The 27,179-nt window shown below is 42.0% G+C and overlaps 1 protein-coding gene across 1 annotated transcript in view; it reads right to left on the bottom strand.

The window, feature by feature from the left end:
* The window catches only part of galnt9 (polypeptide N-acetylgalactosaminyltransferase 9), a 97,551-nt gene that overhangs the window by 10,606 nt on the left and 59,766 nt on the right, over positions 1-27,179 (bottom strand). Inside the window, 4 exon segments of the mRNA XM_030104331.1 lie at positions 445-540; positions 2,602-2,739; positions 4,359-4,544; positions 25,736-25,853. Coding sequence (XP_029960191.1) covers positions 445-540; positions 2,602-2,739; positions 4,359-4,544; positions 25,736-25,853 — 538 coding nt within the window.

The following is a 27,179-nucleotide window of genomic DNA, read 5'->3' as shown; positions in this document are numbered from 1 at the left end:
TTTTGAGTGTGTTTCACTGCTGGGTGTACAACACATTGCCTCTATGATATATTAAGTTGACCTTGACCTTGAATGAGCTTCAGTTACCTTAAAGACTGCCTGAGATGGGTGTTAGAAATATTGCCACATGCAGAAGTTGTTTTTCTACAGTGCTGGTGTTTACACGCACATTTTTTTTTAAAATATATTTTTAGGAAGAATTTACTATGAGGTGCACGAACAGAACGGCCCTTTTCAACAAACGTTCATTCCCTGAGAAAATATTATTATAAGCACAGCCTTTTTTTTCTATATTGTAGCTTTCTCTTCAAAGACACCATGCAGAGGTATGATTCATCCAGTGAGCATCTGGTAGCTTGCAGAATCCGGGGCTGACTGAATGCATCACAGGCTGCCTGATGGACGTAACATGGAGCCACAGATGATTGATAAGTCTGGTCTGACCTGGGAGGACATGCCGTGGCAGGGGTAGAGGATGGCTTTGTCGTCGTCCTCAGAGCCCTGATCCAGACAGTAGCCACTGGCCTTGCTGTTTCTCACCTGAAAAAAAAGAATGCAGTCTTAGCACTGAATTTATTTTTTTTATATATATAGTTAAAATCCTGAAAGCCCTTGAACTCAGTATGTTGTTCCTTTTCCTCCAGTACTTCACTGTTTAGGCCCATTCTTTCCACCAACACTTCCATTCCCAGACTCAGCAGACATTTGGCAAGAAAGTTGTGATAAATTCACTGTGCACCATTCGCAGAGTTGAACACTGGACAGCTGGCATTTGTCAAGCGGACCGACACATGGCTTGGAATAAATGCTAACGTTCATCTGCTGGATGGAAGAAGGATTTTGCTGAGTTTACAGTTTATTTCTACTGCACGTTCTCCCTCTTCTCTCTTGGCTGGGCAGATCCTCCACCTCCTCCACTGTTACTCCAACAACCCTCTCCATCCAGGGACCTTCTCTGAGGTCTTCCTCTTCTTCTCCTGCCTGACTGCTTCATCTCCAATATCCTCTGCACTGTTCCACTTTTAATAATGTCCATCCTGGTAACTACCACCGAAAGCCTCAGTTATTAGCACACGTTAGGGCTTAAGGCTTCAGGTGTTGAAAACACAGCAGATGGATGGAGCATTTCAGAATATCATCGAGCCGTGAGGATATCAGTCATGGTTTATCTCTTAGGAGAGCATTTTCAGTCTTTGTTAATCCTGGACATGGAGATTCATACTTAGCTAAAATAAGTCAAGCGTGTTCAGAGAGAGGATTTTTTTTTTTTTTAATCAATTGCCAATAGCTTGATATGGATTTTCTCAGTTCTTTCTGAACGATCTACGGTTTCAGTCCTGATGGGACGTTGCACTGCCATATGTCAGCGAGTGTGGATTCATTATGACTCACTCACCGCAGCAGGCTTCACAGAGCTATCATCTGAGACTAATGGCTTTGGCATTATAAGTTCTCATAATCATCCCGGTGCCTGGTTGCAGGTTTTTCCCCTTCCTGTCCACCCTGCCTCCCGATGATGGTGTGTGTTGAGCGTGAGCTTTGGTTCTGTGTGATTTGAATGCATATGGCTTCATTTCCAGGACATATCTATCACGCGCTGTTGTCAGGCAAAGTTCCACTCGGCTGGTCTGGTCAGCATGGCCGAGCAGCGGGCCTGACGCCGGGTGACAGATGAAGCTCGCTGCTGCTGCGGCGGCGGCTTTGTGGCAATACGGGGAACAGTTTCCCAGCTTGTCAACACATCTGAAATAGTGCCACTTAAGTGGATGCCCGCTTTGAGGAATCCATTAGCTACACTCTGGATCCAAAAGAGGAAGCAGTGGAAACAAATCTGCAGGATAACCCCTGATATTCACCGACATGCAGAACATATCGACTTTCTTCTGTTTTCAATTGTCAAAATTGATTTATTGAAAAACAATACATTTAAGCAAACCTCTAAATCTCGCTTGACTAAAGAGTGAGCTGAATTCTTCAGCCTGTCATAATCCTGCTTTCTCCTCCCACTGCGCTGAGTGTGAAACCAAGCCCACAACAATCAACTTGGAATGGAGAGCTAATAAGTGTTTAATTAAAACTCATCATGGCGAAATTGCGTTGAATCCTGTGTGGTGGCGCTGCATCACTATGGCAACAGCATATGTTTTCCCATCACTGTCAGCTAAGGAATTGTATTTATTTACCTCTCAGTATAATTTTGTTTGATGTAGATGGTATGAACCCATCACTGTGATGGTGTTTAGCTGCTTCGGCACTTTTCCACTTGTGTATGATCAATGCTCGCCTGCATGAGTTTGTGCAAACTAAAAAATTTATCACCAACTACTAATGTGTTTTTAAAGGGAAATATTGCTCAAAGAGACAGACTGTCCTCATATTGCCTAACTCTCAAATTAATATGTTCACCACACCTCATTTTCTGCATCTATCATCTGAGGAATCAAATTAACTGCCTCAGTGTTTGCATCCTTTTCAAATCATGGCTTTTTTTTTTTTTTTTTTTGGCAATTACATCACCAGTAATTCCATTACACACAATGACACAGCAGAATTAACACGCTCTTTCTTTCCAATAATCCTTTTAAAAAGTATTGTCCTCACCTCCCCATATGTGATTGTGTTGTTGTAGATTCGCATCTCTGGGTAGACATGTTCCAGGTACCAACGGAAGCTCCGACACTGGAGCCGTTTCCTCAAGGCCAAGCGCTCCGAGACATCCCCAAAATCAACCCCAGGGTTCTGTCAACAAATAACGCAAAACAAAGACAAAAAAAAAAAAAAAAAACCTTCTTAGCCGGCAGGCACTTTACTTACTAGAGTACGACCTGCTGGAGAAACGGAGGATACAAGATTGTTGAGGAGCTGAGAAGACACAATGAGCATTTAGTTAAGAGATGGATGGATGCACCTGTCTATTGGGACCTTCATTGTTCTTTCATTAGACATGATCTGTGCAGAGCAAATTCTAATCAGCTGTTTAATTATGAGCCCTCACGGCCATGTCTGCATTATGGAGGTGGCGTTCCAGATTGATTGGGAGAATACCTAATGGCTGCACTGCCCGGCTTTGAGGCCTGATGCAAATGCACGCACACAATAAACCCATATCAGTATGTACATATACAGTGGACTGCTTAAGTGTACATAAATATGCAAATAACACCTCATGCTGTATATTCTTGGTAAATCTGCACTGCATGCATTCAAAAGGACAATGGTCGTCCTATTGAAATTAATGCAAAGGCATACGCTTACACTTATTTGTGAAACTGGTATATGACCCGTAAAGGTTTCCAGTCTCCTTGCCTTAGCCTACGGCCAGCTGCTGAACTTATTTTCAAACATCTGTTACTAATGAATTCTACTTGGAACTCTGCACTTTTTTGCTTCTATAAAGCGACGCTAACAAATGCATTCAATTTCACAGAGCTGTTGTGGGGTATTTGGGCTTGGGGTTGGCTTCTGTGGAGAATCATAAAGCAGTACCCCACCAAAGTAATTGTGCTCTCAGCAGGTACCTTAGACAATAACGAGAATCTGTGATTGGATGTATGAGGGGGCTGAGGAAGGAGGAGGGAGTGTTAGATGGAATAATCCCAGTGTTAGGTCTTTGTACTGTACACAAAATAACTCTGCGCCACAGGACAGCTGGGGTAATAACATGCCATGCCACTGTGTTTGTAATTACACACAGGAAAGGATGGAGCCTGATTGGCTAGTTTGTCAAAGTTGTCCCCCCTTCAACGACTCCACCTCCGTTCCTCCGTTCCCTCGTTGCCACTTCTCACTTCCTTCTCTTGTAATAATTTTCGGGCCCCATTTGCAGATGACACCCGGGCATCAGCGGCACATCGGATCTGTGTGAGTCTGCCTCTTACTACCATTATTCAGTTAATATCATCAGCGCGTTGTTTTGAGGGCTTCACTGACGTCCTTCACTGACAATCACCTCATTTTGCACGGCTGAGGAGGCAATTAGGATTCAATATAAAACTCTTTATTAACGAAAGTAGCTGTTTATTATTTTGCAGCCCATCTCAAAAGACCCTTAAAAGCAATTAAGCTATACTGATGCGTATGAAAACAGACTGATTAGATATGAGGCTCGTCGACTTCACTCGGTGTACCCCTCTCATCTGTTTGGAGTGAGACTCCGCTGCTTTCTGGCTCTGCCTTTTGCTCTGCTGCCAGTGTGAAGGTCAAGTGGGATGAAATCTGAATTTTGAATTTCTATTGACTCGTGCCTCCGGAGGCCTGGGTTGCTTGTCTGAATGCGCAAGTGGGTTGGGAGGAGATGGAGGTAACGGGAGCTCTGGGAACGAAGAGGGGGGAGTGATCTAAGTTGGAGAAAAACTTACATTCATGGGAATGTTCCAGGCCATGTAGACGTGGGATTTGTATTCATCCATCCACACCTCTGCGGCTCGCAGCGCGTTGCGCTTAGCGTAGTAATCTATATCATTGTTGTAGGGCTTCTTGGTGCGCTCGATGTGGGCCACTCTGGCGCATGGCAGCACTTCCATGCTCCCTCCACACTGCCACACCTAAGACAGGAGAAAAGCAGAGGACGAGTCGATGTTTCAATCAGACACGGCTTTGCACCGGAATTCCTTTGCTGAGCCTCTTAAAAACAGACAAACGTAATGGGAATTCAGGAGGATGCCTACTGTCTGAGTGGAAATTAAACTCCCAGCTATTGCTCAGGAAAAGAGTGCAGCCGAATCAGGCTACAGGCTTTAGGATTAAAGGATTATTCTAGTTTAATGCAATTTTCTAACTTCTTTCATATTTGTGGCCATTATTCCTATTGCTCACGACGGCGTCGTACACAGAGGTAATTGCTAGGCAGTAATGAAAAATGTCACAAATATGGAAACTGCAGAAGATTGATATTGAGTCCAGCGTCATCCACAGCAGCTTGTAAACCTCAAGGGATGCTGTGTTCAAGTCTTTGAAATCCAGGCTGAGAAATAAGCTAATAAATAGATTCTTCTTGTGAAAAGTTAGAAGATACTGTGAGAATGACGTAAAGTGAGGATGATCCTGGAATAAATGTATGGATCATTTCCAGTGCTGATTTGAATTAATCTTTCATCCATAATAAGTTATCATTTTCTACACCAGCCTTCAGTCAGAGATCTAATGAGGATGTCTTTGGGTTGGATTTCACTGGAATGAAACCCAACATGCAGAGACAGGATCAAAATCCTTTACTGGATGAGAAGTCTGAAGTAATTGACAGGAAGAAAAAGATCTCTTTGCACCTCAACACTATAACTAATTAGAGGACAGAGATTATTGAACAATCTGTTGTTGTTGATACTAAACAGGACGGAGGATGAGGTTCTCTTTCTAACATTTTGGCTCCTACTTACACACTTTAATCAGCAGCGCACCCATCAATTACTGCCAGCCACCGTGGACCGATACAGGATACTTCCAGTACTAACTTTGTTTGTCAACTCATTTTATCAGATGGAGTTTGTTATCATTTGAGGCATACAGAGCCCCTTTGGGTTTCAGGATTGTTAGAAAGAACTGAGGTGAGCTCATTAATTCATGACCTAATTCTATGTGCTTGTTTTTCACTGAATCTTTACAGAGTGTTAATGTAATTTTCTGCCATGAGACAATCACAAACAAATTACAGACTTAAATTATTTCTGTTTTAAATTGACCTTCTGTTCCTTCTGTTCTGCATCTGTCCTGGCATTTCATTCAAAGTAAAAAGTGTATTTACTACCTGGTAAGACTGGAATCATTTTTTCAGTGACTATCTGCTTATGTGACTTAGCCACTGAAAACGCAATGCTTTAAAAAAACGGCTTCAAGGTGGAACACAGCTATGAAATGATCACTCACCTAAAGCTTCTGTTCTAAGTTTTGGTGTAAATCAAAAGGCCACGACCCAAAGATGTGGCTCCAGTGGGTTTAAATGACAAGTCCCTAACAGTACATGTACGGTTTTGTGTATAAATAAATGTGACAATGTCTGCAGAACAACTGTGTCTAATACACCAACACATCGGTAAGCTGAGACCGCTTGTCCACTACAGTTTTGCACAGATAATTCCCACTATTTGATATTCATACATTTTAAATCTCAACACAAGATGCAATAAATGTGATTGGTTTCCTCACAACTCTTTCATGACATCTTTAAACTATACAGATACTAAATTGGTAGTGCATTTGTAGGTGTTACTATGAATTATTTTCTGCTGAAGAAATGTGTGATAAATGGACTGGTCGTCTGTGATTCATAAATGCAGTACTCACAGCTGCCTATGAGACGGAAAAAAAAAAAATCCTGACATCATGCGAGTGTGGCAGAGGAGCGATATATATAAAGCCAGGCAGTAAATAAATGTCATCTTTAAAAGCATCAATCAGATGGGAAGCTATTGATTGATTGCAGACTGGAGGAAACTGTGACCCCTGACTAACATATTCAAGGCAAGAAAATCATGACAGACACTCAGGCCGCAGTGAAACAGTCATTTCTCAGAAAGAAGCCAAAAGATTTTAATTTTAAGTCTACTCAAATTAAAAAAAAAAAAAATCCATCTCTGACAGCCTCTCTTTGTATCTGTGAATCCATACACACATTAGCAGAGCAGCTCTGGAAGTTACATCACATTGCCGGAGCATATGGTAATGTCCTTCCAACCGTATAAAGTCGCACCGCCTTCACTACCCACGGTCTCTTAATGACAATTGCCACAATGCCTAACAGATGTTCTCACCCATTAACTTCTCTCTGACCCCAAAACAGTACCCCCCACATGGCCTTTAAGAGAAGCACTGGCACAGAAATAATTTCTCAAGTACGAGCAGATCAGGGCTGGACTGAGAGCTGAAATGACCCCGTTTATGAGACGGGAGTAAAAATGCCTTCTGCTGCGGGGAAAGTTGCCAATCACCAATTTTTTTCTTTCTTATAAGTAAGCTACAAACAGTGAGCAATGATTGTTTTTTTTTTGGCTGTGCACTCTGACAGTATCTTTACCTTTCAAAAAAAAAAAAAAAGTAAAGTTTTACAGCTGTTAAAATGTAAAATTTGAGCTACAACCCTGCTCTGTAGGAGTCTTAAACCAATAGATTTCACTCATCAGAGGACTTAGCAACAGCTCATAAAAAGCTACAACACTGTCTAAGAAGCAACGTGAATAGCTCCGCTGTGCACATCAATCAAAGTCAGCTGCAAGGACACGGCTCCACTTCAGCCACACATCCTGTGATTAGTTTGTCCGGAGCTCTTTACTCTGCACTGCATTCAGATCTGAATGAAACCTCAGTGAAACTACGGAGGACCTTGTTGGGAAGGGAACTGAAACCTGCTCTTCACAGACTGACGGCAGCATTCGGATGTCAACAGGTGTTCAACGATGGTTTGAATTAAATAAAACTTGACAAGTGAGAGCATACTGTTAAAACACTAAACAGCATCTGAAGACGTGGTTTCTAAAATGTATCTTGGGGAATCAGTTTTTTGGGATTAAAAATTATACACTGACAAGCAAAGGAAACCGATTTAAGTTAGCAGAAAATCGATGATCAGTCCCGATACGTGATTTGACTTTATTCCTAACTCCACCCTGGGGTGCAGACTTGCTGGGATCTGGGTCGACCGTCCCACCTGTCTTCCCAGGTGGGTATCAGCTCTGACTTTGGTTGGCAGCTGGATGAACAACGGAGGCGGTTTTGATTGATTGTTTTAAAAATCCTGCGAAAATTGTGCTGAACTGGCAAGACTGAAGACGAGGGAGTCTGTGCTGATCTGTGGGGCTGAGGGGATTTGGTGACAAGCTGCATGGACCAGGACTTGATCTTTGCGTACCTGACTGTGTTCGCTTCTGCTTCGATGTTGAAACTGCGAGCATGAAGACAGTGCAACTTATTTGAAGAGTGATTGTGGTTTAAACCTGTGGACCCTGAAGCAAACGGAACGGATCGGGACAGATTTTTTTGGTCTCAGACAAGAAATGTTTCCAGATCCGCTCTGTCCGCAATCAAGGCAGATAGAATCTATGTATCCCAGATCCTGGCCATATTGAAAAAACTCTAGATATTTCTCGGCTTGTCCAAGGAGGTCCAAGACTTGCATTGATTCTGCCTGTTTGCGATGGTCAAAGACTATTTTGGACAGATTTATGCCTCAATGACCAACAGGAGCAACGCACAAAGTCACCTGACTACGGGAGCTGATAAAGGGAGAAATCATGTGGGTTACCCATGAAAAACAATAAACAATCTTTGAGATGGTTTAAAACAAAAAAAAAAAAAAATCTCAATGTCACTGTCAGTGAGTCCTATGAGAAAGTTTTTCTTTCAGCAAATATTGCTCAAACAGGTGTGAAACATCCACCTTTAGGGATGATTTTCAACTGAAGTGCACATTTGCACATTTGGTGCACTGCAACACAAACTTGGTGTGTATTTCTGGCAGCTCGGCGGTGTGTGTAGGATTCACACAGGATAAACTCCTGCACCGGGCATCGCGTTCATTGTAATTAAGGAACATGCCACCCAGGGAAGCGGTGCGGCTCACTGATGTCTTTTATTAGTTTACACACACACAGCTTCATGGCAGAGAGGAACACAATTCATCAGACTCTGGATGCACAAATGCTTGTTGGCAGGGCGGATTCGTCTGTGGTTTGAAGGAATTCGGTGACGATTGGAACATTGAAAATTCAATTTTGTGAAAGATCCAACAGTACAGTGCATCTTGGAATGTACCATAACGAATGTAACGGTTCTTAAGCGGATGACAGTCGGTTCCCAAGTAAATTTTCATCACCTACCAAAGAGTCTGTTACCGCTCAGCTTGTTCCTCTGAGGACCCAAAAAGCCAAATATAACCACCTGAGTCAGTCGTATCAGCCTGTGCTCCTGTGGGCAGGTGGTGAGTTCGAAAGTTCAAATCAGCAAGCGTTCAGTCAACGGTCAAGTGTGCAGCAGTCAAACCATTTTCTAGCAAATTTACATGTTTCTCTAATGCTTAAAGGCGTAAGAGTGCTAATGTGTTTAATTCTATGTTAATACAGTAATTGGAGCCATCTGTCCGCTGGTCCGCTCAGCCTGGAATCCTCCGTGGCGCCGGCTGCATCGGTGGTTAAAGAGTTTACTGGTGCTGACCTGAGTTTAAACACCTCCATCGACGAGCTGACCCCTCATCCTCACAGCTGACAATCCACAGTGACCCTGGCCTTAAAAGAAAATCCATTAGTACTTTAGGAGAGGCTTTACCTGCTTTGCTGCCGCCCATGACAAGTGCTGTTTTTCCAACAGCAGCTTTCATGGTTGATGAATTTGTGTGGGCGTAAGTGCAATGCCAATTTAACGGTAAATCTTTAGAGTCTGTGCGGATCCCACCCATCACCTTTAGAAACAGTAAGCTCTGTATAATTCTACCATTCATTAGTTTCCTAATCCAGACTTCCTGTTTAAAAAAAATCAATAGAGTGTGTGAGTGAATGTATCTTTGTGTGTTGAATGCTTATGGATACTTATGAAGCACCCATGGATAATTGAAAATGTGTATATGTGTAATTGCTGTTAGTCTCGCACTAAAAGCAAATTGCAGATCAATATTTCGTCAACCACTTCCAGAAGGTCAGAAACCTATTAGCTAACTGGGCTTGTGAAACACATTATAGTTTCTTTGCGTCACAATTAAATGGCTGCAGTGCTGCTGGACAAAAATAACACCATTTATTTTCATGGGGATGGTTGAGCAGAGAAATGGTGGTTTTGTTTTTTTCTCCAGAGCAGCATGACATCTAATCTTAATAAAGATAATTTGTTTTTAATTATACATCACAACAGGATGTGTTTTCTATTACTAACTAACAAAACTAAAAACTATCAAATAGCTCATAGGATTACGTGAAATGCTTTAATGCGTGCCGATATTTCTTATTGTAGATGTGTTGTTATCGTTTTATGGAGTAGCAAATTACATTGCAAGTCTTCCAGCACAAAAAATTAAAAACAAACTATTTAATTAACCTGAGTGTTTCTCCAATCCACAAGCTTGTGAAAGGACCAAAGCATCTCAGATAAAACTCGATACATCAGAGAATAAAGATAAAAAGGATGCTGACCCACTTCAAAAAAGAAATTACATTTATAATTTTGGCATAACAATGGTATACAGTGGTACTCAATGTTACACTATCCAGTACAACACTGTATTTCAACTTGTTTATAGCATTTCTCATGTACCTGAGGTTAGAATCTCGAAGGATTTCGAAGCATTCACAATTATCTCACATATTTGTATTTGATGACACCGGCTTTTGTAATACAGTGACTTTCTGAACAAAGCCGTTCTGAGCAAAATCCAAATTTTATGCGGATGACACTCTTATTTGACGTACATCGATTCATCTTCACAGTTTAGTCTACATCTCATAATGGCAGCATTATGCAGGGCAAAAAACAATCCCAGTCATCCCTTTGTTCTACAACTTACTGCAGCTTTCCTGTGGATCTGCTTCCAGACCTGGAATGGGAAACAACCAGAACCCATCAAATTCAGACATCCAAATTGCCTCAACAGGCTCCTGACCATGTGGAGGCTCGACACGCTCGACTTTGCATTTCTCCTGGATGATTGAGAGACTGACTGCGTCACAGTGAGATCTACTACCATGCAGAGGAAATTGACTGTGACTTGTATCTGCAGTCTGATTTTTTTGGCCACCCAAAGGTTCATGGAAATAGATCAACTAATAAACCGAGAGTTTTGCTTGAGATCTCAGCTCCATCTTTAGCACAACAATCTGGTACAGCAGCCGCCCTACTACTGCCAATCTTATGATCTCTCTTCCCATCGCTCATGAATAAACCCCAAGATGCTCGAACTCCTTCCCCCGGGGAAGCTTCCCACTTCTACCTGGGGAGGGCTCAACATCTTTTTCAAGTAGAGCACCATGGACTCAGTTTAGAGGAGCGGATCTGCATCTTACTTGCTTTGCTCCTGACAGCGAACTGTTCCTGTGCTTGCTGGAGGCCCCGATGTGATGGTGCCAAACTGGTAACATCAACTCCAAACAGCAGAGATGCCATTTTCCAACCCCCACCAGTCCAAAACCCACTTTGATTAAATCTGACTTTGTGCCAGATAAACAGCAATGAACCCACCATACTGTCACGCATTTGTTGAGAATCCCTTGGTGTACCAACACGGCGGCCCCATTGAAATAAATCAGAAAAATGTGTGTTTTAAAAGCATTAATGCCACCAGCCCCATTCTAAAATTAAATTCCGATTTTAAAGGCATCAGTTCATTACCTTTTGCTGTTACAATCTCACCTCAGATGGACTCCATTATCGCTTGTACAACAACAGAATTTGCAGACCTAAAGCCTGAATGCTGCAATTATTGTATAGTTGGACACAGTTTGTTGTTTTCATCTTGGCTTCTGTTCTGTACACACGTCATTGAACCGCACCAATCTCGAAAATGGGTTTCACAATTTCCCTGTGCATGTGAAGAGTGCAGCAGAGCAGACAGACAATTTCAATGCAATAGAGAGCATCTGGCAACAATATAACCTTTATTCGCTTATGAGACTTGTCTCATGATGTGAAAAGCTAATCACAAACTGCTAACTATAGAACAGAGCCAGGGGATGGGGGAGGCGGGGGTACATTTCTTTCCTTGATTTAACAGCAAACAACCAGGTACAAGACATCTGCGGGGAGTCAACTCTACGTTTGAGGATCATCAGTGCTGATGTGACCTTTGTCAACGCATGAGAGAATCGCCAATCGGATGATCTGGAGGAAAACCAGGTGGTGCACAGCAGACTGCCAACTAAAACAGCATGTGTGTTACATTCCAGGACTGCTTATGACTTTATCCTGCAGCCTCCATCTTCATAAACAGCCTATAGACGAAGCATCAGCGGAACAAATCAGAGAAAAATGGCAAATATTTTCCTCCTCAACAATAAAGACGTATTTAGGTTGAGCGTGCGTTTGCGTTCCTGCTGGAAAACATATTGCCACCCTGTTGAGAGCACCTCTGCTGACGACAACCTTTTGCTGTACTCATCTATTCATGAATAGTCATTCATGCTAAATATAGGGAGCTGTTCTTTATGCAGCTCTGTGGTTATTTGTTTTTGCCTCTTCTAATAAAATCAGAATACTTAAACAAATTTAAGCAACAAAATAAATAAAAAATCATCCAAATAAATGCAAAACACAGGTCTGAATCCATATCAAGCAATGAATAGCATCTCTGTACTGGAAAAAAAAGACGACAACAACAAAGGTTTAAAATGGGGAAAACATGTCCCAGTAACAGTTTGCATCTTTAAATATTCTAATAGTATGGAAATTACCTCCAATCTAAATACCAAATAAGACTGTTTTAATCTCCTTTCCTCTCCTGGCATCCTCCTGCACGCAGGTCCTGAAGAAGGCATTTTTGGAAAGTCCATTCGGAGGTGACCCTTCATAAAATTGCAGGCCGCGTCAATAAGTGAAAGCACTTAACACAGAGTCCTCTGATGTAGTCGTAATGTAATTGCTAATTAAATTTAATTGTCTCTATACATGTAGTTAGTTAATTGTAGCTGGACCATTTGTGTGATAAGCTCTATGAGGCTACAGAAAACATGAGCCATAAAAAGCATAAAAGCTATTAAGAGCAGTAAACAGGTTTCCGTCAGCGCCATTACACAGTACACTCAACAAATGGGAAATTGTGGCAGGCAGAGGCTCAAAGACAGGCATGTGGGCAGGCCTGGGAGTTAACTACCTCACTTAAACCACATTGTTAGACACAAATATACTCATATAAATGAATAAAACAACACAACGAAAACAGAAATAATGGCTCCACATTAGTGTCTATAGCCTTCAATTAGCCAAAACACCAAACTGAACATTTAAATTCACTTTCCATTGAATTACCGAACCGAACCACCAGAGACCGAACTACTCAGTTTATTGTTATTGGGTGTTAAACAACAACAAATACTACATGTACATATTCTGGAGGGTTGACTATCTTAATAAATTCTTTAACATTAAACTATCCTTGTGTTAGAAGGCTGCATGAGCAGAGGAGCGAAACACAAATCAGGTCCGGACCAAAGGCCATGTTTGAAAGATCCAGCAGGAGGTGAAACAGGGAATCCAGACAAAGCGAAAGCAAAAAGATCCAGCTATGAGCTTCAGATTTGACCGAAAATGACATATCAATCCAAGCGACAGCAATGCTGCACCAAAAGCAATTTTCTGATTCAGTAAGAGGCAAAACGCTAGACCACGTCCACACTGTCATTTTACTTTCATACCAAACTTTTTCCCTGGGGAAATAGAGCAAATGTTCACTATTATTTACTTTAATTTAACTTTTGAAAGCACTGGCAGTGTACATGACGTACATAATAAAGTTGTTATTCTTATCTGGTAATTAATTTCGTAGTGGTTATCACCTCAGTGGTGGTGAAATTGTACAGCGGAACCTACTGTTGTGTCCACGTGTCAGAAAGAGATGTTAGAAAATGGCTCACAAACAGAATAAAGTGCAACACAGATACAAAGCTGACTGGTATATGACTTTAACAGAAACACACTGGTCGTAAAACACATGTTCATTATGACTCAGTTACAGACGGAGTTACTCAAACCATGATCTAAATGTTTCTCAACTTGGCAAAAAAAATCCTTTGCAAACTGATAACAAGGAGAACGAGCGATTAAACAGCTGAAATAGACTATAGGAAGAAGCCGACAGGTGAGATAGTAGCAGTATCTCCTTTATGGCAATACTAATTCATCAAAGCTAAATGACATTATATCACACTACAACTTAAAAAAAAAAAGACAGAACACAATGTGTTTCTGTGTGAAGAGTGTGAGAGAAGATGGTGAAATACATGAGTTTTTCTGCTCTCCACACCTGAACGGTCCTTCGTACGACATATGACTGCTGCTGCCGCCGCTGCTGCAGGATTTGTGACACCGTCTGGCAATCCCACAAGCACATCTGCTAGAATGTACTGCCGCCTTTAAAGCCCTCAAAGTGCAACCTTTTCTAGGTTTCAAGGATGATATTACCCATTAGACTCTTTTTCCCCACCAGTGGTCAAAATGGAAAGTAGAGCAGACGAGAAGGAGCCAGTGAGCGGCTCAGAACCCAGACTGAGATGATGAAAAGCCGCGCCGAGGTCGTCTAAGTCTTTGTAGCATGCCCCATCCACCTAGACAGCTGACACATTTGACAGACAGTGGAGAAAATTATCTTCCAGTACCAAATAGCAGCCTGAGGTTTGCGCAAATGAGTGCAAGAATAGCATGAGGTCGGTCAGAGTTCATCTGGACCTCATTCGACCACGCTCTGTCCATGTACGTATCTATTAACGTTTTGAAAAAAGAAGACGACACAGCGCGTTGAAGAACATGGAGATGTTGCATAAAGCTCTACTTTGATGTTTCTTCTTCTTCTTCTTTTAACACATTTGCCCTTTGCATGACCCTGATGAAACTCGGCAGACGATTTCAGCGTTCGAAGATAGCTCAAAATGTAAGCTTTCTTGCACTTCGTCTTGTAACAATAAATACAAAGGGATCACCTATGGAAGAGCGAGGACTCTCAACATGTGTGATGAGCAATGTCACTTATTGCGCCAAAAATCAATGTGTGACGTGTTGGTCTCTGCTTATGGACAATCACAAACATCAGGTTATTGATGGTTTGGACTCATATTGCCGTGAGTGATATGGATTGAACTTTGAAGGCTATTCACAAGTTAACAAAAGAATGATTTTCCTACCTGAGGTGTAATACTGTAGCCTCAGTGGTGTACGTGCACGCGTCTGTTTCTTCGCAGAGCGGTATGAAAACGCTTTAATTCCTCCTGTCGTTTGCTCCTCTCCATATGGAGTCGAGGATAATTACGATGTGTCATTACTTCGCTGTAGGCAGAACACTGGGATTTAATTCACTCTTTTTACTTTCTAGCAGCAGTATTTTTTTAGTATCTCACCCATTTTTAAGCAACTATCTGCAATGCGTTTTATTAGTGTCCTTAAAGAAAGGAGTTGGACCACAAACTGACCAGAGATGAGCAGAAAAACACGTATAAAAAAAATACATGAAACAAGAAAAAATGTCTTTCACATCAACATGACATCGTATAAACATTTTCAATTATTCTGAATATAAATCAATGAATGAAAATCTAAACTGAACTGCCTTTCGATAGTGAGTCGGCAGAAAGTATCCCAAATTACCACGAACTCTGAATACACAGTTTAAACTCCTGGAGACCATGTATTAGTAATCCTGCAGCAAACTGCCCCTCTGCTGGCCATCAGCTCCAACCACCAAATATTACCAGCCTGAAATTTTACCCCAGTTCACTCCGGCACACACTTTAATCCAGCAGCCGTACTTGAGCACACATCCAAGCTCCGTTCGCTGTCCTATCAGCTACTAAACACTATTTATCCAAAATCCCAGCTGTTCGGGCTCTGTTGGAGGATTAGGAATAAGAGAGCCTCTAATATAATACAAGAAATGTAGTATAAATATAAGCTCTGTTGTTGAGGTAAACTTACAGATATGTACAGAATGCATAAAAACAATACATCTATTTATTATGAAAAGCTTTGACTGCATGTCAGATGTTTGACACAGAAACATGAAATAAAAAGTACTTATGAATATGTCGCTGGCTGTGCTGCTGCAACAATGATGGAGAATAACAAAAGGAAGCTATTATAGTCATTTTCAGTTTTTCCACGCGCTGGAACTTTGAGAGGAGCTTCTCGTGATTCAGCAAGGGGAAAAAAAAAAAAAGCATTGTCATGTATGAGATTACTCATCACTAAGCTTTTGAAGTATTTTTCTTTTGTGTGTTTAGTTTCTGATCAGTATTCAGACGTTGGTGATTTAGTTCAGGACAAAGAGGATGCAGAGAGTTTGTGAGAGTTACCAACACAATCTACCAATGACACTCAACCAAACTGTAAAACTCACAAAGCTGAAAACCACAACAAAAAACGCTGGATTTGACAGTTTTGCACAAAGAATTTTAGTCCACAGTGTTTAGAAAAGTACGAACTACTATGAATTAATCTCACTTGACTTGCGTCTTGAATTTTAGCTGACGTTTAGTGAAACCCGGGAGACTTCTTTCAGGTTTATAACGGAGAAAGCTTCCCACCGTTACCTCGAGGGATGAATTCAACATGTCAGCTTAACAAATAAAGCCTCATTTATACAATGTTTTCAAAAAAAGACAGAAAAAACTATTGCGTTTTGGGGGTCATTTGCATGACGACATTGCTCAGAGCCACTGAAATTCCAACTTAAATTAATCCCTGAACAGTCTTTGCTACATTTTGACGGATATTTATTGTTTTCCTCTATTTAGTGAACGACTCTTAATTAAAATGTTCATTTAGTCAACAGAACAGTTATTCACCGGAAACATTTCTAGTAAGAATAACATAAGTTGTATTTGGGGAATTCTTCTTTGCCCTTCTTTTTACCTGAAAAGCAATCTTTTATAATTTCATATCTTTCTTTTGATGTTGTTGAATAATTGTAGAATGGAAATCCCATTTCTATGAAGTATCAAGGAATGCCGGCTGAAGCTGGAGGTTCGCCAGACTCTCTTATCACGGTTCTGAAGAAAGAGACATTGTCCGAGAGCTGTCTGAGGTGGAGTGGGCGCCTGAATAACCTCAGGCCATAAAAAAAACGATACTAAACAGAATAAGCAGCATATATTGAAAAAATATTCACCTTTTCCTCTGTATTTTTATTATTTTTTTAAGCGCTGGTGTCACTATCTCTGTAATGTTTATTCACACCATCACTAATTTCAAGATCTGAAAGCTGTGACTATCGCTTGGTTGCAAGTCATTTTTCAAAGCTGTTGTGTGAATGAGAAGAATATCAACATGAAAATATGGTGGCAGCACTGAAAGTAACAACACTCTTCGCTTAGCTATTAAAAGAAATGTATCAGCCTGCATCCAACACATCGCTCTCACATTTTTACTCTCTTGACCTTAAATGTGTGTTCACTTGATGTGTTGAATGTTTCTTTTTGTGCAACTTATAATTGTAAATAGTTTTAAAAAAGTTGTAATTAAGCAGAGATTTCCCAAAATGACATCTAATTTGTTCTAATGTCACCAGTTATTCACAATGCCAGTTTGGGGTATTAAGTGGTTTTCGTTGAACTAAAGTTAGAAAAGTACTTGTAAAAAGGACATGATGAGTTTTCAACTTGACTGCGTTAACTGTTAAAAACAGTTTGACATTTTCAGAAATTCATTTATCTGCCTAGTAGCTGAGAATATGATGGGGAAAAAAATAAATCAATCTTCTTGTTTGATTCCCGCAGAGAAACAGATTTGTGTATTTAACTAAATCTTCTTCCGCGTTTTAATTCCTATAACAAAACCTGCTGAACCGTCTGAGCTTTTCCTTTCACTGTTTGCATTGACGGCCTGCAGGTGATTTGTTGATAAAACACCAGATATGTGGCGGATGAGTGAGATTTGGACAGAAGCGGCGCTGGGCGGCTGCAGCGCGTCGCCCTCATGCCGGAGACGGAGACGTGGGCAGAGCCCCTCCCGATGCTCCGTCACTTCATTTCATACCTTCTCCTCCCGCCACTCCTGCCCCTCATGCACCCATTAAATGGAGAGTGTTGATGGAGTGATGGACAGATGCACAGGTCCTTTCAGCTGTGCCTGTCAAAAGCTAATTCCACCCAGTTGCTGCCCGTCGCCTTTGATATGCCAGCCGATTCAGCTGGTGCGGCCAAATCGGAGCTCTTCAGATTCTCTGGCCTTGTCGGATCACTTCAGGTTTTCAGCCAGAGTCTCAGACAGCCAACAGAGGCAATTACGTGAACAGATTAACTAATGCTCAGATAATGAAGGGGATGAGCCAATCTGCTTGTCGAGTGTTACTGTCTTCACTGGTGATGATACTGTCCGCCGAGAGAGCGTTTTGATGCCTCTCCTTACGATTCAATTCTCTTGAACGGTGAAGGAACGTGGAACGCACAATTCAAGTGAAATGATCTTAATTACCTTGTCAAAATGTGTTCAAATTAAGGTGGGAGTGTCTGCAGTCACTCTTGAAAGAGGATTTTAATGAAGTTTGTGATTCACATGGATAATAAGTGAGCTGACAAGGCCTGTCTAATTACTCATCCCTCTGGCCCTCAACACCAAAATGGCAACTCTCGGAGGTGAAGCTCACGCTCAGGAAGTCGCGGCATCTTCGCAGGCAATGCAGCAAGTCAACGTCAAACGATATGAGGGGAGACGCTTCACAAACGCACAGCGTGTATCATTGTGTAAATTATGGATGTTTACCTGGATCTGTGGGACCTGAAGAGACAACAAGACAATTTAAGTCTTGAATTATCGATGTACGGAACACAACAAAGCAGAAAATGCAATTGTCAACATGCTTTATCTCAGCTGATTCGATGCAAGCACTTGGATAAATTTCATTACAACACCAGCATATGCAGAGCCGCGCCGCTTTACCATATGTTGGCAGTAAGTCCTGCAGTCGCGGCTGCAATTCCACGGAGACAATACGCAATCTGTGTCTTTTTCAGCTACATCTAACCTGTCTTTGCTCCTGAATGCAGATCCAAGCAGGAACATGCCATAATGAAGCATGCAGTAAGTAAACCTGAGTCCATTAAACCCTAACGGATTGATTCCGTCACTAAATAATGCAGCATTGAAAGAGACAAATGCTCAATCAATATCCAATGCTATTGTTGCCTTTAGGTAGGCTTCGCTGATGGGAAGCGGATACTTCCTTGTTTGACTGGTAGGATGCAGTGAGGGAATGAATCGGGAACGAGACGCAACAAATTGTGCAAAGTTGAGTGTGAAGAAGTTTCAAGATTGAGAACAGACAACACTGAGCACCAAACAAAGACCACCACCATTCCATTTCTTTATATGTATTTTGTGCCATATGCAACCACCAGATTGAGCCCCGATTGAGGCATTTTTCCAGCAATTTCACACGTTAATCCCCCTCCATTCCAAGTGCGGCGGTCCTCGGTGTTCCTCCGAGGCCTCAGATTTGTTCTCATCTCTGAAATGACTCAGTTTGCTCGAAAGGCTTCACATATGGTGAACGCCCGCTGTCATTTTCTGTTTGATGGACATGGGCGCGCCGCTGATTCCGAAGGTGCCAGGATGGCTGGAGTCCACAGATGGCTGCGGCTCGTAACGGCGCTCCCGTCCTTTTCAAGGTGACTGCTTTGGCTGCGGAGGGCTGCGGGCTGGAGGAGGAGGCGAAGTGAAGCGCTGCTCACAGCCGCTCAGCTGTTGCACGCCAGAAATACTCGTGGGCGCAATCTGTGTGATCTGATTGTCGCCGTATGCCGGACGCACAGTGGAACTTTCTTCAAGGGAGAACTTTTGTTGCGGTGATGAATGGCCGCAGAGAGCGGCGCTCTTCCCAGCCGAGCCCGGCCTTATCAGAGTCAGACTTCCTTCGGGCTTATCAAAGCGGCTCGCGGAAGGTCATTGTAGCAGCAGACGACATTAACATTTACTGCGTTAAAGGATCGGCGTGGAGCCTTTTATTATCGTCACGTTATTACATTCCTCGTGAAAGTTGACAGCAAACAGCCACCTGGCACAAAAGGCTGATAAATCTAACAGTTGTGTGCTCGCCGTTCGCCGAGACGCGAACTGCAGAGGTGTGGACGGCGGCAGAAATGTGGCAAAATAAATGGATTTTTTTTTTCCCTCCCTGAGCGAAATCGCTGTCATTCAAATAGAGGAGAAAAATATTCCAGCAACGCGTGAGGCTCTGAATTCTTGTGCTATCTTTTATGAGTCTGCCACAGTCGCTGTTATAACTCACGGATTGAATCGCGCCACAAAACAAGACACAAAATGAAAGTTACGATTTATCAAAGTTACAGCGTTTTTATGTTCTGTGCTTTTATAAAGTTTCATCAATCTCCGCGAAGAAATCATTTCAGCTCAATAATCCATTCATTCATCTTTCATTCTCACTCCAGCCGGCTTTATGGCGGGGAGCTGCAGCCTCTCACGGCTGACACTGTTCAAAAGGCGGAGAACACACTTGACAGGTCGCCAATCCATCCCAGAGCTAACAACGAGAGGCCGGCAACCGCCCACACACACACACACACACACATTCACACTTATGGCCAATTTAGACCCACAGTCCAAAAACATGCAGCTCTTCCTGCTGCGAAGCAATGGAGGCAAGCCACCAGCACAGAAATCCCATTTACTCAACTCTTTCACAACAGCGTCGCCATGCTCTCGCATAGAACTGCACAGCAACGCTGCTGTAAAACTAAATATTCTTCCATAATCAAGCACAGAGACACGGGAGCACAGAAGCTCACACAAAGGCTAATCCTCTCACCTTCAGCAAATGAACACATCTGGAGTGTTTCGGCTCCCTTTCAGTTCATTTGTACAACACGTCCAGATGGCTGCTGGGGTTAATCAGCTGTGCTAAAGTGTCCAGGCTTTGACATTTGTATCAGTGAGGCAGATGTTCGCCGAGGAAACTAAGAACAACATCTGACTGCATCTACCAACTGCTAGCGAGCAGCACCTGTTAGGATAGCACCGGAAATAATGCTTGCTCGCTCATCAAGTGCACTTCCTGAGCCTTAAACGAAGATACCACCTGGAGAAAGAGGTGATCTGAGAGTAGTGGGCACTGTTCAAACTGTAGAATAATTCTCATTATAAAACATTCCTTCTCACTGCTTCTACAGCTAAATGTCCTGTTCTTTGTAATTAGCTTTCCGTTCTTGAATATGTCTCACTATTGGTGCATCCCGGGTCATTTGGTTTCCTCCCACAGTCCAAAAACATGTGTTCCAGGATAATCGGTGAGTGTGTGTGTTTATGTTGTGACGGACTGACGGCCTGTCCACAGTGCACCCTGCCCTCGGCCGTTATCACCGACCAGCTCATTCACTCTGTTTTCCCTAAACTGAAGCCAGAGCTGCTTTTATTTAAAAAAAAAGGTAGATCTCATAGTAATAAATTTGATAGAAATATGTAGAAATGCTAACACTGCATTTGGATGAAAAACCTTTTTGTAGAATTGCACCATCTAATACTGTTTATAGCTCCACACAAAAAAAAAAAAAACAAAAATTAAAAAAAAAATGGAGACCTTATTGCGATGTATGAATGTCAGTTGTAATGACTACAGCCATTTTCCTGCTTCACCTTCTGACAAGTGGTCATACGTGGTCATTTTTACTGCAGTTTATATTTTGGCTTCATTAAAACTATTACAAGTTGTTGACAGTTACTCGGTACATGATGGGAAAACAGAAATGTGACAGATTTTGCAGAAGCTGATGAATTTACTGATTTTTTTTTTTAACCATGAATAATCAAATATCTCAACTTGGCGAGTTTTGTACTTCAGCATATAAAACTGACGTGCTTTGATTTGTATTTGTACTGACGTTAAAAAATGTCCTAAAACTAAAAAGTCAACAACAACCCAACCATGTAAAGATTTGGAAATATTTCGATGACCGTCCTAATAAGTGCAGAAATAGCACACCAACAAAAAAACTCATACCGAAAATGATAAATGCACAAAGCTGTTTTCCTGTGAACGGTCGGTACACTCTAATATCTGAGCCCGGGATGCAGAGGGAACCGAGTGAAGTGTAATTATGTCCCGTTCCTGTCCTGCTGCTGGTCCTGCTCCACTTTAATTATCTCTCTTCTCCTCTCTGCTGAGAGATTATGACCGGATGCCTTCGGGCCCAGCCCAGGTGGTTATGGAGACGGGGCGTCGAGCAGTTATTTTTTTTGGTTCATTGCTCCTGAAAGGAGTTCCTGGCAAGTTTAATATATGTCACCAAGACGAGAAGGCCAGCGAAATCACGCTTCCTTGGACTGATTGAGTGGAATGTTATGAAAATCAGACAGATTACATTGTAAAAAAGAAAAAAAGAGGAAGGGAGACAGAAAAGCTTGGATGGCTTCCTGGTGATAAAGTGAGCTCATGGGCATATTGTGTTACTGTCAGATTAGCCTATTTTGGCAGATAACGTCAGGTTTTGGCTGGAAAAAAGTATGTATGAATCAAATTTGTGCAAGTCTTATAAAGACGTGCCAGACTGAATCATGCTAACCAACCAGAGGGCACGACTGAATTTGTCATTTGAGTTTGCTTTCATTGGGTTGTGAAGCTTTCTGGAGGTGCATTCAGCGCTGTGTCATAGATCAGGCCTACAGGAGACTTCATTAAAAAAAAAAAAAAAAAAAAATAGCTCTGCTGTCGGCAAAAAGTGTCCAATAAACAACCCGTATGCTCCTGAGATCGGAGCAAATCTTCGTGAACGAGACTCGATGCTGCAGTTTGGTGGATAGTTAGTCTTCTCACAGAGCACGACAGTGTTCAGCATTGTTTAGCATAATAATCCAAATACTTTAATCTGGTCCAATTAGGTTCTCATTCTGCCACTCTCATGAACCAGCTAATTAGGGAATTTTTGTTTGTCAGCCACAAAAAAAAAATCAGGCGCATGTATAATCAAAACAATTATCATATTCAATAGTATGAGACACTTAATGTACCATAAAACTCCTCGTTTTCAGTGAATAATAAGGATTTAACTGCTTTACTTCCACAGAACATCACTGTATCCTGAAAATGCGTCAAAGAGAGACGGAAACCGATAGAGTAGAATCCCATTCTTCAATGCAAACTGAATCATCTCACCTTTACTGGGTCGTATGTCTTGGGAGACGTTTTGCACCTTTACCGAGTGGCTTCATCACTTCATGCTTTTCGCTGCATTAGGAACGACAGAACTCGTGAACTGCTAATTTACACTGAGAATATACACAGACATGTAATCCCACTGAAACTACTCGAGTCAAGTGATTGAATCAAGGACATTATTGATTTTATCATAGTAATCAGTTTCTGTCAAAACATTTGTATTAATATGTGAACCTGCTTATTACAGGCCGTATGGATCTCTCTTTAGGATTAGCAGTATAGTAGAACCTAACAACGCTGTGTAATTTAAATAGAAACAGCTTGATGTATGCAAGTTTGACCTCGAGTTAAGGCTTCGCTGGGATGTATGTGAGCAGCAGCGACAGGAGCGACCCCGGCAGAGTGGATGTGGTATTATATTCACAGGTGGAGCAACCGCAGTATTACACCGGCGCCCACAATAACTCCGATATGAAAGGCAGTGTCCAGGTCCCCTGGAGATGCTATATCAGCAAAGCGGGATGGGTAGGAGACACATTACGAGATAAACTCATATTGACACTTCTGGCAGAATTCATCATTTCTGTCCCTAACCGTTTTTCTCTGTTTGCAGACGGAGCCTGGCGGTTCGCAGTACGCCCAGACACGCCATTTACAATCATTCACCGACCTAAAGACGCTAAATTTTTTCATTGCTTGATGGTGCAAAAGGATATTTCTCCAGTGTAGAATGACGTTCGCTGCGGATTTCAATAGGAAAACACAAAGCCGATTTATTTTGTTTATTCAATGATTACAAAGCTCGCAATTTATACAAATGCATTCCTGAGAAAAGCGTAATAATGTGGCTGTAAATGTATCTTTTGTTTACTTCAGGACGCTGGGAGCATCTTTTATCCATTTTCTTTGTCTCTGCGGTTTTATTCCTTTTATTCCACCTACCCTATAAATTATTTCACACCTGAACAAACAGAAAACTTCAGTGAGATCTTTGATTTATATTTTCTTCCCTTGGTTTTATATTCCCTTCCTCCCGGAAACAACAGAGTTATGCGCTGCATAATCAGCCGCTGCACATCCCAGCCTGCTTTCTGCTCACAGCAAAGGCCGGTTCTTTGCATCCGGAGTGAGCCAGGCGTAGCTGTAACTCACAGTAAATGATAAATATGCCAAAACCCTTCGCCGTGAACCGTGCCTTTCATCATTCTCCTACAGTCAGATGATACCGGGCAGGCTCGGCCATTGTGAGCTGCCCTGGCTAATTGTTGAACATGTTCTTGTCAATCAAACGTATCCCTGATGGCGACTCCTCGGCCCACTACAATGAGCTGCCTGGGCCGCCGCCGCTCTCTGAGAGGAGTAATTGCAACCCACTCGCCAGAAGCATGACTGTATTCCATTAGCGGCTGTACATTATGAATGGCTGGAGCTGGCCGTTGACTGTGGACCTATTCAAGCTTGTGCATGTGCTGAATGGCCCCTTTTTCGGTGGCATGTGTTTCATTTCCACACCGGCAGGCCAAACAGGGGGAGAGGTAATTGCATTTGTGATTGTATTGTGTTTGCAGACAGAGAGGAATATTCTCTTTACTTCATGAATCAAAAAGCGACGCTAAATATTCATGGTGAGAGAAAGCTGAGTCAATGAGGAGCTTGTGTTTTGTGTGTGCGTGCGTGTGCGCACGTGCAAGCCAAAAGAAGCTCATAGCTTCACTATATCACACAGTTCAATAGAGTTGTTCGAAGTTTATTTAGCCGCTGTAGCTGAATTGATCTCCCCCGCGATCCTCGTCCGACGCTGTTGCACGGTTTGTTAGGTACATATAAGCAGTTCTACTGAATGAGAAAACACTGTGTAACCTCGCAGAGGGCCGTCGGCGGTGAGCGCGCAGTGGAAAAAGTGGGGTTATCGCTCCATGATAATGGCAAGACAGCCATCAGCTAAAGACACAAGAGGCCAAATGATGGCATTGTTACTGTGGAAGGCAACAAAAGCATGCCACTGATAGAGGTGGGGGGGAGGCGGGGGAGTCAGCCAGTGGAATAATGTGAGCCTCTGAAATGGTCATCAACAACCATAAATGTCTTTGGCTTCAATAAAACGCTGCGGCAATCTGTGAACCAGGATCCATTCTCCAGCCGCCGTTCAAGTGCTTTCTCAAAGGCGGCCGACACTTCAGAGGCGTCGTTGAAGCCATCTCCAGATTTTGAAATGGATGTGGAGACGACATTAAATGAAGGACTGGGATCTTTCAAGCATTTCTCATTCCAATAAGCCCAAGGAGTGCGTCTAGATTCAGAAAAGGTTCCACTCGGCTGGAGAGAAACATTTTCTGAATTTAAACGCTAACCAATTCTTCAGCAAGCCCTTCGCTCACATGAAGCGTTAAATTCAACTCAAAGCAGCAGCAAAAGAGATTTACATTTTCCGTATACAGGATTTAGAGCCTTTGGGTTGGCTGAAGATTTGCATTAAGGGGATTTTTTTTTTCTATTCCCCTCCCATCTAAGAAACTTTGGAAAGTTTAATCATGGCTTGTGTTGACGCCCCTGGGTTTGTATCTTAAGCTGTATCCCTCCGGCTTGGAAACATAAGAAAACTTCATCATAAGCTGTTCTAAAGTCGGAATATAGATTTCACAAGTCATTCCGACCAGGACAGTTTATCTGAGCATTACCCCCTCAAATATTGGATTTGTAATTATGGCTTTTTGTGTGGCCTTCGCACAAAAAACCCCCGGAGCTTTAAAGGAATGCCTCATTACAGAGAAGAAAAAATAAACTTTGCTTGCAGCCGTTCTCCGAGCAATTTCATCTTCATCTCAGCACAGGGACTTTTAATTTAGTTCAAAAAAAAAGGAAAAAAAAAAAAAAATCTACATTTCAAGTGATTTATCACAGCTCTGGCTCTCATCTGAATGCGTTTCACCAGCGGTCTGATTAACGGGAGGTTTTTACCCGCATGCCCAGCTCGATGTTCTCTCCTCCGTACACCTCCATGCCGGGATCCAGCAGGCCGATCTCACCGAAGTACTCCCGATCCACCACGAAGGAGCAGCCGATCATGGCCGGAGTTCTGCGTGAGCAGACAGAAACAATCCACTTTTAGCCAGTCAACTCTCACAAATGGCTGAAGAACATTACAAAAAAAAAAACAACAACAAGAAACTAAACCACAGATCGATCGATACCGGGTTAATAGCGAAGCTTCAGTTCCTGTCTTTATGGAAATGTCCATATAAGGTGCCGCTATTCACTGGATATAAAGAGAAACCATCATATACTATCATTAATCATGACCAAAGAGCTCATTTAATGCAAATGAATTCATCTTTTTGCTGAAGAAAAGATACTGTCAGCTGTTCCTACTGCTAAGGGGATGAAGTGCGCAATGTGATGAGCAGAAAAAGAAAAGATATGGAGAAAAAGCAGAGTTCATTACAGCTGCTACAGTATCTATATAGTATTTATCAGACACTTCTGTGAGTGGAGAACAATATGTTGAGTTTATCGCAAGAATAAAAGTTGATATGACCCTTGTCTGGTTCAAATGATAGAAATAAAATTATGTCAAGAAGGGAAACATAGAGAATGTTTGTACCAAATTAGATAAAATCTTGTCAATCGAAAGAATTAAATCAAAACTCAAAGCTCAAAGACAAGCCTTTGTTAAGAATACAGCTTTAACATGATGTCAATCGGTGAAACTGGAAGAATAAATTCCATGGAAATATGAAAAACAATTCCTTATCGCAGACCTGTGCAGAAATGGAGAAAGCTGAAAATATTGGTGCAACCAAAAAGCTCCTCAAATTTATACGGATGAACAAGAATACAAGCTTTTCTTTTTTTTTTGTTTTTTTTTTTTCTCTTAAAAGCAAGCACTTACTTTCCAACCCTCACAGCAAGAAATACTCCCACTTTAGCTCCCGTCTGGGCCCCCCGGGGTCTTTCTGTCAGGTCTAAAGTGCCCGTGACAAAGCCTCACGAAAAAGCTTTACATCGGTACTGGGTCATAAGCTGCATTATGTTGTTCTCTAAAGTGACCAATGCACAGCTTGATTCTTCTTTTTGGAATGATGCCTGCAGGAAGTCCACCGTATATTATTACACGTATAGCGGCAGGAAGTCCCATAAAGCGCTCGGGGAGCTGTATTGTGATTCATTGACTCGGTAGTAAAAGAGTGCAGCGAGCCAAATGAAAGGTGCTTTCAGGTTTAAGCCCCGTTCTGAAATACTGGCTTCACCATTACCGCTGACTTATATTTCGAAAATCCTGGATCAGTAAATAATGTCTCTCTGTTGTGTGGCCGTTATTTTCCAAGTAAATGTTTTTCAACTTGACTTTCCGTGGTGTTTGTAATATGAGCACGTGAAAAAAAAAAAAAACCCTGTAAAATTC

Source organism: Salarias fasciatus, chromosome 12, assembly GCF_902148845.1.
Source record: "Salarias fasciatus chromosome 12, fSalaFa1.1, whole genome shotgun sequence".
NCBI lineage: Eukaryota > Metazoa > Chordata > Actinopteri > Blenniiformes > Blenniidae > Salarias > Salarias fasciatus.
The sequence above is the reverse complement of the archived record's forward strand: the minus strand, read 5'-3'. Positions and strand labels throughout refer to the sequence as shown.